The 13,206-nt window shown below is 39.4% G+C and overlaps 1 protein-coding gene across 3 annotated transcripts in view; it reads right to left on the bottom strand.

The window, feature by feature from the left end:
• Positions 1–8,650, bottom strand: part of LOC309706112 (polymeric immunoglobulin receptor-like) — a 39,485-nt gene extending 30,835 nt beyond the window's left edge. The window contains exons 1-9 of one of the 3 annotated variants that reach the window (XR_014276681.1): positions 8,421–8,639; positions 7,470–7,769; positions 6,853–7,155; positions 6,455–6,763; positions 4,691–4,738; positions 4,478–4,558; positions 3,956–4,011; positions 3,044–3,359; positions 229–2,362 (exon numbers count right to left, since the gene is read on the bottom strand). Coding sequence is in view for 2 of the 3 variants with exons in the window: in XM_082532352.1 (XP_082388478.1) it covers positions 6,455–6,763; positions 6,853–7,155; positions 7,470–7,769; positions 8,421–8,454 (946 nt within the window). In the remaining variant the exon portion in view is untranslated. Of the gene's footprint in view, positions 1–228; positions 2,363–3,043; positions 3,360–3,955; positions 4,012–4,477; positions 4,559–4,690; positions 4,739–6,454; positions 6,764–6,852; positions 7,156–7,469; positions 7,770–8,420 lie in introns of those variants that run through there. The other 2 variants (XM_082532352.1, XM_082532353.1) reach the window with 2 other exon arrangements.
• Between the last annotated feature and the right edge of the window lie 4,556 nt (positions 8,651–13,206).

The raw sequence follows: 13,206 nt of genomic DNA, 5'->3' as shown, positions 1-13,206 counted from the left end.
ATATATCATTTTGTTTGATTATAGATATTAAAAACAGGTTTGAATCAGGTTGGTACAGTTGATGTTAGTTGGGTTAGTTCTTGCTTGTACCACCAAGTAAGAACTAAGAACCAAATGATAGGAGTGATGATTTCTAAAGCTCAAGGTGTATAAACAGACATGCGTTTTCTCATTGGTGTCAGCTCAATATAAATACACAACAACATTTTATTTAGGTAATAGTTTATTTACAAGAAGCAGGAACAGAAAAGTGTTCAAAGTTTCAGATGTATGGTACATGAAATGGGATTTAAAATCTGATCAGTAAGCCAAGTAAAGATGTGTCGGAAGTTAATCTGGTTCTAGATAATGGCTCTTTACTGCAGGTGGTATTAGTGGACTGGACTTCACTCCATCAGTACAGATAATGTACACTGTATGCTTTAGCTGCAAGGTTGGCGACCCTCAAATAACACTGGAGTGAGAACAATATGATGGGAAAAATGAGACAAGAACATTTTCTCACAGCTTTGTCTAAACGTGCCTGCTGCCACTTCCCCATCAACCTTATGCATGGAAATATCACCAGTTAAACAAAGACAGTGTTTTTAAGTAATTAATTTTTGCTCTAAACAGTGATCTTGTTGTGTTAAACTAACCTCAGATGTTGTAAAAAGTAGCACCCACAGCACATCTGTCTCATTCTCCCCAGTAAAACATACCAAGTAATCTGAACCTCTAGCTGAGGTTTTTCTGTGATCCCTGTAAAATGCAAATCATTCAACATTGGCACAAGTGACTTAGAAGACAAATGCTGAAATCGTTTGTGAATTGTTCATATGTACAGTCTGTCAGTGTTGGGCAAGTTACTTTGAAAAAGTAATTAATTATAGTTACTAGTTACTTCTTCAAAAAGTAACTGAGTTAGTAACTGAGTTACAATATTCTAAAAGTAACTAATTCCCTGAAAAATAACTATTGCGGTACTTAAAAATGTTTAACCCTCTGGGTTCCAGGGTATAATTGGCCATTTTTAACTACTTTTGATGTTTCCTCCACATTTTACCTTTAAAAACTATTTACTTTGTCTTGTTTGGTATCATTCTACTCAGCACAACCTCACGTGTCTGAATTTACAGTCATGTTTTCATTTTGACAGACTGTATTAACACAATTGATCTAAAGTCAGACAAAAAACATAAAAACAGAGTAGAAAAACTTATATTTTTTACTGTAACAACCACAAACATGTTTATTGAATCATATTTCATAACTTTAAATGCAAATATAAATGGTCAATTTTAAAATCCTATGTACAAGTTTTGCAAACAACAAAATTATTTGCAGCCATTTACCTTTTACCTTGATTTTTTAAATAACCATTTCAAACTATTTACACAACAATCAGCTGTTCTACATTCAATAAGATGTCACACAAATTATTTGTGCCTCTCCAAAAAAATAATTTCTGTCCAGTATAAAGGAGAACATCACAGCCTGATACCTGCAGGTCTGACAGCAGCAGGTGTATCACTGCTGTTTCTACCTGGAGACAGCAGTCGCCTCATTGTTCTGACACACAACACAAAACTATCCACAACACTACACACTAACTACACAAGACAACACATTAACTACACACTCCAAACACGCTAATCTCTCAAATCTCTCACATCTCAAAACTCTCTCTCTCTCTCTCTCTCTCTCTCTCTCTCGCGTCACTCCTAAAACTTTGGTTTTTTTTGTTTGTTTTTTTGCTCATAAGCAGAGAGGTCTCGCTGCGCTGTCCTTAGACAGTAAATGTGACGAAACTATTGAGGAAAAAACGCCGCGTATATATTTTTTATCACGACTCTGGTTTTACGTGGCCTATCAACACAGTTTATAAACTGGTATATGTCACCTTGTTGCTTTGTCTTGAAGTGGTCATGTGACTGGCTTACCACGACTACTTTATTCTTCCTCAGTCAAACAGCAGCACTCATGTGATTGTTTTGCCCCCTGAGCTCCAGGTGTTGTGTTAGACAGTGATCGTGATTACCGTCCGCGGGAGCGTGCGCAGCTGCTTGAAAAAAGTAACGCCGTTATTCCCATCACTGCAGTCTGTGGGGTTGTTAAAAGGACACCAGGGATGTGTCTCAAAAGTGTTTCAATAAGGAGAGTTCACTTAAAAGAACATGATTTACTGACATAGAGAAATGATTGTATTTGGCAGTCAGACTCCAGCAGCTCATCATGGCAGAACACAATCCCAGCAGTGATAAGTTTTAGGACAGGACCCACCAGAGTCCAGGTGGTGGTGGTGAGGATGTAGACTGAGGTTTGGATGGCTCCAGCTGAGGTGGGTTTGAGGTTGACAGGGGTGGATCGCATCACTGAGAGTCTAAAAGGGAGAATGATGGAGAGTGCAGATTTAAACCAGTGGAGGCTCAGCATCCTGATGTCATTTTATTAAAAATGATGCTGCTATGTGTATTTAAATAAACTTTTCTGTAATTTTTATTTAATTCAGTTTGAGGTAAAGGCTTACTCTGACTTACTGCAACATGAACATGATCAAGGCTTTTTTGCTGAATATGGACTTCACATAACCACGTCAAGAGATTAAAGACATTTCCAGTTTGATTTGAAAATAGATTTCCTTCCAAATCTTGGATTTAACCTATTTTTATCATTTCCAAATATCACAAGATTCCACTAAGAAATGTGGGAACTGTGACCATAAAAATATTACAGTATTGTGTGAATCCTATCACTAGACCAGCATTCATGAAAGCACAAGGACAAACAAGAAACGTATGCAAGCAAATTCATATTTTGTAACCAAAAACACCTCAAGGAAGGAAATGTAGACAGAATTTATCTACGCAACAGAACACCGCAAGTTTCATCTTATCAGACTGGTTTCAAAACATGTCAAGCTCTACGTCAGCGCACTTCCTTTTCAGTTTGGGAGCATGTTGCCAACATTTTGATACACTTGTTTTGCACCTCTTTGTTTTTTTTAATTACTATACACGATTTGACATAAATCAGTCAATGTATTTCATATTTCTTCACAGACCTTATTTCTGTCTTGGCTTCAACTTGTTGACTTTTGAGTAGAGAGGCTCCTGTGGAGGTCTGGGTGGGTGTGTGGCAGTCGACGTAGTCAGACTCGTGCTGTGCTTCACAGTCGAATATTTGCAGGCCGATGAGCTGGGTGTGAGGATCAGTGTCTCAGCAGCAGCTATGTCAGAGCTGATCGGAAAGTTGATGGTGGAGTAATGGAGTGAGGCAGGATGGTTTGTAGGATGATCGACGGTGAGATAAACTGTGTTTGTGGCATATTCTGAGCCTGGACTCTGGAAATGCTCCTCTATTTCTTCATAGATATTGTCCTTTCCAGAAAGAGGAGAAGAAAATACAGTTTGAACTGTTTATATTTGATCTGATGAGGTTTACCATCAATCATTATCTGTACATCTTGAAATTCAAATTGGTGTTGCTAAAACTGTTAAGCAATGCTTAGTTCAGAACGCTGGCAAATAAAATGATATGAAAATGGCCAAAAAAGCTAAACCAGGGATTATTAATCATGCATCCATTAAATCAGTTCACTATTTTTTTTTACTTGGGAGAGCTTTCAATCAGTCAGTGTTAGCAGGTACTATAAGGTCAGGCCTCGGCCGCACAGGTCTAGAGACTGGCGAGTGATGATGTGGCAGTGACTCTACTTTCATGTGTATTCTCTGACTGGTTGCTGTTGGTGCTGGCAGTTGCCAGGAAACTGCTTATTCCCTGGACACAGTGGACTAGAGAGGTGTCAGTGACCCCCCTGGCAACCACAGGTCTTTAGGAAAAAAATATGCATTGACTGATTGGTTAGCATGTGGTTGCTGGCAGCCAAGTATATGGTACTGCATCAGAAACCTCCCTGTGATTGCATGGATCATAGCACACTGCCACAGTCACACATAGAGCACCATTCACTCACCTCTTTGATATACTGTGCTGTTGCTTCACTTCCTGTATCCTATGAAGATGAAAGGCCTGAGAAATCGAAAAGAAACAGAACAACGTAGATTCATTTCGACACATGACTGAACTGAGACTTAACTAGCTCTTCATTTGACATCTGTCAGGATCCAGTGTGTGTGTTGCTGTTTGGCATATTTTTCCACAATGCACTCCGGAAGCTCCGATTCTCACATCCAGCTTCCCTCAACTACGACTCATCTCTAGTAATAACCTGTCAGTATTTAAGGACCGGCTGAGACCTTCACTTTCCGCCAGATTGTTAGTACCACTGTAGTGCTGTTCGGCCTCCTCTGTCACTGGTCCTTCTCGCCAACTTTTTACCTGCTAGAAACTAACCACCGCCTTCTGCTGCTCACTCCGTCTTGACATCTTAGATCTGGAAATCTCACCTGTCTGCCCCCCTGCTCACGGCAACTTTCTGCCAGATGTATGATTAGATATAGATGTAAAAATGAAGGTAAGTGATAAATGAACTTACGTTTGTAAATAAGGATCAAAACTATCACAACCATCAGCAGCACTGGCAGCAGAAAAGCCATACAGACGGTCAACACGACGACTGCCTCAGAAAAAACAAAAAGAGTCAGGATGACTGGAAACTGATTCACATGCAATCATCACACAACACTGTCCGAGGATGTCGTGAAAATGTCTGTTTGTTTTCTGCGAGATAGTAAATGTACACTCTCACCAAAATTCTTATTCTCATGTGGATGGAGAATACTTCCTTGTTTCAGACCTTGAAGAAAAGGAGAGTGTTCAGAAAGTCGTATGTCTTATATAACTGAAACAACTGACGTTAATATGCAAAACACACAATTTTGAATATTAAGTCTTATTCCTTTAAGAAAAAGATCAAACGATGAGAATCTGTTTGGGGTTTTTTGTTTGTTTTGAGACAGAAATATTTTGAAATCATTTTTCACATCCTGCACAGCAACATATCGTCAAAGGTTCAGCAGTACAGACACTAGACATTATAATAACATCTCTAAACTAAATTCTTCTGTTGCAGTAAAGCTAGTTACAGAGAGTTTCAGATATCGTGCAGATTAAACTGTGCTAAGTAAAGATGTTTAAGGCTGATGGACTCTAGGACTAGTGCCCTCCCAGGTGAAAACACTGACGCTGTGAACGTGTTATATGGTTTCCTTGAAGAAGACTGCACTGTGAGGGAAAAGTTTTTCTAAAAAGTATTGTGTTCTGAGATTTCCCCTTCATATTAAATATATATAGGAAAATGAATGTTCATCAAGATAAACCTGTAAATATTCACGTCACACCTCTGCAGGTGGTGAAGGTGGTGCAGGAAGACTGAAGCATAAACAGCAACAGCCTCAGAGGTTATTACATTCATACAGTGAACTTTGTCAAGTGCTTTTGCAGAATATACTTTTGCAGACTTTGTAACCGATGCAAATAATGCACCTATTAATTAATCCCTTGACCTGACTTTCACTAGTTCTGATCCAGACCTTTCAGTAGCATTTGAGGTGTGCGTGACTGAACAGATTTGTACAGCCTGCTATGTGGTGCACGCCATGCAGGTAATAGAATGCTAGCATTAGCAGTCTAATAAGCAGATGTGTTTCTGTGTGTTTCATTGTTACAGTGTATGGAACATGGTGGCACCCAAAACCTTATCAGTCAGACTTCAAAAGTCTAGAAACCAATGTATGTTTTTAATACACAGTTTCTGGTGTAGATCATTATCGATAATATTGATGTTAAATAATTAACTAAAGGTCTTGACTGCACTTTTAAGTATAAGTTAGTAGGGGTGGGAGATCAACCTTTTAAAATGATGTCATATTTTAAGGAAATTTGGGATATTTCTGATGATATGTTAGAGAAAAGGGAAAATTTCATCATCTGCTTGCAGCTTGTAGGCTGCATATTAGGGCAAATATAATTAGGGCATTTTTCACTTTTCCCAAGGATTTGCTATCACTGATGACACAATATTGGGAAAGGAGGACTTATGTGGTGATGCAACATAAGACAAATGCAAAGACAAAAGTGTCCTAGCTTAAGTGTAATATTTAAAATGCTGGTATTTTGTTACTAAACCTTGTAACTCTACAGGTTAAGCCTGCACAGGACTGTCACACAGTAAAATTTAAAAGAAACTTTTATTTATGATGTTGTATCCTGGGTCAAGTTTTTTAACCAGTACCTTAAAGCCTTTCTTAATTTCTATCCATTCTTATGTGCACTAGGGAAACTAAAGACGTGATGTTGTTATATCACAAAATATTACACTGCTATTGCTGTTAATTATGTTTGTAGCATAGCCCAAATATTCCACTTATAGTCCAGGAGAAAACAGTCTGTGTTACCTCACATTTCCTTTTGATTTCTGACTGACTACGAGCAAATGTCTTAAAAAGTGACATATATTTTCTTTGATAGGTTGATCTTGACAGTCACCCACACAACAAACAGCACAACTTACCTAGAGTCAAATTAAACCCATCAAAGAAGTCGTCATGTGTTTGATTGTGTTTGTGAGGGACTCTTGCTCCACACCAGTATATCCCACTATCGTTTGCTGTTACTTCTCTCACTGTAATGGTGATACTCCCGTTGTTCTCTTTCATTATAAATCTCTGGTTCACGTCAGGCTCTGTGGTGGTTACTAGCTGTTTGCATACAGTTGAATCTTCTCCTTTGCAGATGAATTTTATACATGAGGAGGCATCCCGGTTGTACTTACACTGGTATGTGAAGTTCTGCCCAATAGTTGATGGCAAAGGTTCAATATCTGAAGACAAAAAGACAAACATTTGCCTTCAGCTTATCAGCCAGCTTTTATCATTTAAACCTGTGATACTGAACATGTGGAATACTCACCTATAACTTTCAGGTGTATTTGTGTGTGTGATAATCTGTAACTTCCATCATTTGATTCCACTCCACACCAGTAATCACCAGCATCCTGTGAGGTCACATGACTGATGGAAATGTTAAAGGCACGGCTGCTGCCTGTGAGAGTAAACGTCCCTTTTGACGTTGATAAAATGTCCTCACAGGTAAAACGGTTCTTTTTACAGAAGAACTTTATGTGGGACTCGTAAACATCTGGATAATCACATGTGATGGTGCTGTTCGCTGTTCTGTACACGCTGAGATATGTTCGCGGGCAGTTTATATGCTCTGTAAACAAATCAGAGAATTAAAGCAGTTTATTTTAAGGACTTGTCAAGTTTCTTTTATGTTCAGGTGACTTTTTGAAATGTCCTTGGCTCCATTACTTTGAATAGATGGGGACTCACTAACTGTGGAAATGTTTTAGAAAAGTTCGTACTGCAGCTCAGGACTGCTCATGAGCCAGAAAAAAAGTTCCCAGTGTTTCCGAAACTCCTGTTTTATTCTGTATCGATTTTTTTAATCAAATATTCTGATTTCCTGTGTGTGCCTCGTCTGGTGTCTGACACAAGGATGATGGTGATGATGATGATATTTCTTACCAGTCTCCAGTTTTCCTTCCTGTATGTCAGATAAGTTCGATCTTTGAAAAAACCTGCACCTGTACTTCCCAAACTCTCGCTCTTTAACATGTTTTATTGCAACCTTGAGATTTTTATTTTTTGTATCATGGTAGAGGCAAAATCTGCCATTTTCTTCCCACACGTCCTTCTTAGAGGTTTGTACAGGTGTTCCATTGGAAAGAACTACATCAGTGTACTGATATATGTTATTTGTTTCAGGATATTTGCAGGTGATTTCAGCCCATCGATGGTGACATGCTCTCACTTCAGATTCACAACCTGAAAATGAAAAAAATCTCTTTGTAAGAATCTGGAGCTGCAGCCACGTAGTCAAAGTCAACATTAATTTCATGCACGCATGTTTGTTCTTGAAATGTATGAGAGAAATACAATTTTTAGCACTTCTTATACCACAAAGATATTTGTACACTAAGACCTGTTTTTGATTTGTTGCCTGGTTCATGATGTCTCATCCATGTAACTATTTAAATTCAGTGTTTGTTGTAGCGATAGACTCAGGGTGCTATGTTCAGATGGTACGACCCGAGATTATCCAATCAGACGTTTTACTTCCTAAAAGCTTTAATAAACAAGGTGAAGATGTGTTATGTAAAAGAAAAAAAATGGTGCACATAATTAATGTTAACATTTTTAAGATGGTATATTTTATTAACGTGCATGAGCACAATTTTAGTTTTTCCTATTTATATATTATATATGATTAAAATGTGATTGTTTGATTGAGTTGTAAAAACCTTTTTGCCATTTTTAAAATATATGAACAGACTTAAAAAGTAAGAAATTGAAAAAAAATAAAAATAAAAATAAAAAGCTTAAACCATTCCAAAACACATAATCACCAGCAGCATATGTATTGTAATGTAACATTCAGTAGTCTGTTGTATTAACAAGTGTTAGTTATCTTTTTACCTGTCAGTGAGAAGATGAGTAGTAGCAGTAACATCACCGTGCTGCGTGCTGATGCTTCTTTAAGAGTCTGATGTATCCTCGGCTTGTTTGCTTTCACTGGTTTGTCTGAGACTCTCCAGGGTTGTTTCTTGAATTTCACCCGTATGTGATTTTAAACTTTCTTGCCCCACCTTCCTGTCTGTCCTTTTTAATTTTTTTCTTTAAACACAGCTCCTCCCTCTGTGTAACTTACTTCTTTTGATTGCCAGTAAACAGGAAATAAATGCTGTGTGCGTCAGGGTGAATGAGTTGGTGAAAATTTCCCTGGTTGAACTGGAAAGCTGTGACAGCCTGGCAGTCATGTCCAACAGTTGTGGCAGTAGCATTTATTATATCGACTTTCTTTTTCATACTTTAGATACATTTTACATGTTTTTATGGGCAGCATGAAAAATCATTTCACATATTTAAGATTTTGTCAATTACTGGCAAATCCTTTCAGTGTCTAAAAAAGTACAATTATGTTCTGTAAACAACTAATGAGCCATTTAAAGATACATTAAAATCAGTTCCAGTGTCTTATTATGTGTGCATTACAATTTAAAGTGCATTTACAAAAAATGTAACTAAATTGAATATTTTTTCATGACCAAAACAAGAATTCAGTGTTGGGATGATTCAGACACTTAATGTTTTGTAAAATGTCACTCCTGGGATCATTAGATTGCACATTTGATTTAAAAAGAGAGAGAGAGAAACTGCAGGTTTGGACCATTTTAGTGATCCAGGTTTGCAGATTTAAGACCTCTAGTTTTAAAAGCTGTTTTTAACTAAACTAAAAGAGTATCTGGTTTTGCTTATTGGGAAATGATAGCTTACATCAACAGCTTCAGCTAACTGTAATCTCAGAGATAATTTTGTACAAAAATAAAAACCTGCTTAGTTTCCCTTCATATCACAGACCCACTGGGGCTAAGACAAGAGTTTTTTTAATACTTCTTTTTTGAGATAATTTATACTCTACTCATATTCTACTCTTTTGTATTCTACTCTAAAAATCTGCCCTTTTTTATGTTACGAAATTTATCCCTTTAGTCAGTTCACTATTCCTGTGGTTTATACTACACAGTACGTATATACTTTATTTATATATCTCATTACAATAGGTAGTCTCATTAGAGTTCAAAATCTCTTTGCAGGTAGTAATTCATCTCAAACACACAAAATTAGCCACCACCCTTCAGTATCAAACCACTTCCTCTGATGTTTTCTGTGGTTTACAAGAATGTTTCCTTTTACACGTACAGGTTCAAGGGTTGTTGGTTCTATGGCTAAAAGCATATTAAGTTAAAAGCAAAGATAAAACGTGCATGGTCACCATCGTTTCATTTTTTTTTCTTTTTTTTTTTTTCTTCTTCAATATTGATACGTTTGTTCTGTTTTCTGTCTAGTTTGCAGACTGGACAAAGTGTGACCACACAAATACATTTGCATGAAATCATTTGTTTTTATTCATCTCTGGCTCTTCCTGTTAAAAGGGAGTTCTTCCCTCTCACTGTCGCCAAATGCTTGCTCACAGCGGGGTTGCAGGGTCTTTACTTTAAAATAAAAAGCACCTTGAGGCAACTATTGTTGTGATTTGGCACTATATAAATAAAATTGGAATGTATTGAACACAACTAGCATCTTAATCACTGCCTACACCCGATATCACAACAAAGCGTGTAACAGACACGCCTGTCATGCAGAAGTTGCAGTAATCTGCACTAATAACAAGGGGTATTTTATTTTATATAAAAGTATTTTATTTCCAGCCAACATGAAAATAATCATGGGAAAGCATTTAAACCGACATTATTAACACATTTACATGGCTATACATATTAGCCACCTAGCTTAATCGATTCTTTTTTTTTTTTTTTTTTTTTTTTTGCCTGTCCCATTTGGTTCTTTAGCCATCAGAATTGTTGTCTGAAGACCAACAAGGATACCCAATGGATTTACTTTGCCAAATGGATCATCGTGGCATTGCCGTATTGGTCCATTTGGTCGATCTTTGTTTTTATTATTTATTATATTTTATTTTCAGATGTTACAGACGGGACAGACATGAGTGAGGGATAGGAAAGGGAGAAAGAAAGAGGAAGGAAAGGAAAAACAGAAGGGGAGAGGGACAGTGAGAAAGGGGGGAGAAAAAAAATAAAAATCTCCTGGATCACCTGTTGAGAGAAGAATAGAAAACAAGCAGAAAAAAAAACAAAGCAACATACTAAACACAACACCATCGCATTAATCTAGCTAAGTGTAAACAGCAGTAAATACTAAATATTCAATGTTGTTGTGCAGCACGCAGGACAGATGTGCTTCGAAGTAGCAGCCAAGAAAGGTGTAATTTGGGTCTACGAGCAGTGAACACCCGTGTGCATACCTGTGTGGATCCGCGCGCTTGCATTCCAAAGGTTTCTCCATGTAATGATCTGCTAGGGAGTGTGTGGGGGGGCCACAGCCCCGTCCTCCGGGGTGTGAAGCGGGTATGGAGGAGATCAAAACTCCAGACATCCAGAGGCCCCCAGAACACAAGAGACCAAGGAAGACCAACAGAGGGGCAGCCGCGCCACTGTTCCAGAAAGAGCTGAGGAGAGTCCCAGATGAGGGCTCACTCAGCAGCCGCGGAGCAGAAGTCAGGGGGAGTTGCAGTGACGCGCCCATGAGCTCCGCCGGCCCCCAGCTGTGCCTGAGTGACCGAGCCCCAGGCCGGGGGCACCCCACCTCCGAAGGGGCCCAAGCGAGCCCTAGGCTCCAGGCCCCGATAAGCGGCCGCCAAGGAGTGAGCCGGTGTGTACCTGGACGCCCACCCCCAGACACAAAGAACCACCAACGCACCGATGTCTGAGGGAGTCCGCCACTGGCAGGGGAAGTGGTGGTGGGCGGAGATAGGCCTCCAAACCTTGGAGGGCCTGAGGTGTCCCCAGAGAGGTGGCGTCTGATACCCAACCTGACATATAGACACAGACATACAGGCACACACAGACACAAACATCCATTCCCCCCCCCCCCCCCCCCCCCCCCATGCTCTCATATGCACTCACTCCACACTCAACCAACGTGGAGACAGACATAAAGAGACGCTGTACACATGATCACACTCCCCAAGCGTACTCTACAAACCGGGTCTAGGTACCCTTGCCCCTGGAGGGGGGAACTGCACCCAGACCCAGGTGGTGTTACCCTTTTCCCTGCGGTGGGGAGAGGCAGACCACCATCGTTTCATTTAATGTACATCTCGCACCCGGGTCACATGAAGTTTGCTGAGGCCACAGCGCATAACAGCGACTAACATTACTGACTCAGTGACTGCAGACTTCCACACCTCTTCTCTCATTATCATCAGCAAACACCATCAGTAAAAAACTGCACCTGGAGCTTTGTGGTATTTCCGTAGCTGAACAGCTCCTGTAGGTGTAATGTGCACAAGACTTGTATTTGTTGTCCATATCGGTTAGCTCTCATGTTTTTGCAAAAATTGTTACTATCACAGTCTCTTAAAATATGTTTGTTTGTTGTCTTAAAGGAATATAACATGAAAGACAAAACAGTTCATTTATTTTTATTCATTTAATGCTATTTAATATCCACTCTCATGTCATCAACTTACAATAAAACCAGCAAACATTAATGAAACTTTAACACTACATGATCACAACTTTAGAAAAGCAAACAACAAAAACTGCACAGTAGAGAGTTCCAGTCTCTAACATCCCAACAAATGTGTTTTTTACCAGTATACATTCAAAAATCGCCCCTCCACCCCTGACCCCGTGGTACTACTCACTGTGGTAATGAGTTGGCCTAAAATAAAAAAAAGTCCAGTGGATAACAGTGTGATGATGGCATAACACAAGATGATTGTCACAAACAGGTCAAAGCAGGTAACAAGGAGGCAGATTCTTATTTCAGCAGAGCACACGGAGCGATTTACGTATCGTTTTTTATAGCTTTTTTTTTTTATAGTCGCCTATAGCTTGCCCAGGTAACATCAAGGTGTTTCCAGGCCAGTCGAGAGATATAATCTCTACAGCATGTCCTCCTCCTGGTGGGACATGCCCAGACCACCTGACTTAGGAGGTGCCCAGTAGGCATCCTAGTCAGAAGCCCGAATCACCTCAACAACTGGCTCCTTTCAATGTGAAGGAGCCAGCCACCCATCCTGATGGCTGACCTCTTCACCCTATCACTAAGGGAGAGGCCAACCGCCCTTCAGAGTGAGCTCATATCCGCTGCTTGCATCCACAATCTCATTCTTTCGGTCACCAGCCAAAGCTCGTGACCAGAGGTGAGGGTGGGGACGTAGATCAACCAGTAAATCGAGAGTCGCTTTTACGATCAGGTCACTCTTCACCACGATGAAACAGAGACATGTTTTTAGACTTCTCTCTGTTGAAACCATACATGTCACAGTGAAATGTTTGTCAAATGGTGTTAATGTGATTGAACCAGTGTGTCAGACTGAAGTGTACATTTATACTTGTGGCATAGTAACAGTATCTTCATTAAGACATGGGCGCACTGGGCTTTGACACTGAATATATGATACAGGTGAGCTGCTATGTGCCAGTTTTTGTATGGTTATATGTCATATTGTATTATTTAATTGCTATTGAATTATCTTCTGCCAAAACAGTTTGGTTTAATGTGGGAAGTGGAGAAGCAGCACCTGAGTTTGGTTTCTGTTTTATAATAAAATGATAATAAAAGGCATCCCGCTTCTGAAGATCATCTTGAGTGTTTTCATTTTTATTACAGGAAT

Source organism: Aulonocara stuartgranti, assembly GCF_965226115.1.
Source record: "Aulonocara stuartgranti genome assembly, chromosome: 5".
In the NCBI taxonomy this organism is placed as follows: domain Eukaryota; kingdom Metazoa; phylum Chordata; class Actinopteri; order Cichliformes; family Cichlidae; genus Aulonocara; species Aulonocara stuartgranti.
Note: the sequence above shows the minus strand (reverse complement) of the source record. Positions and strands in the feature narration are given on the sequence as shown.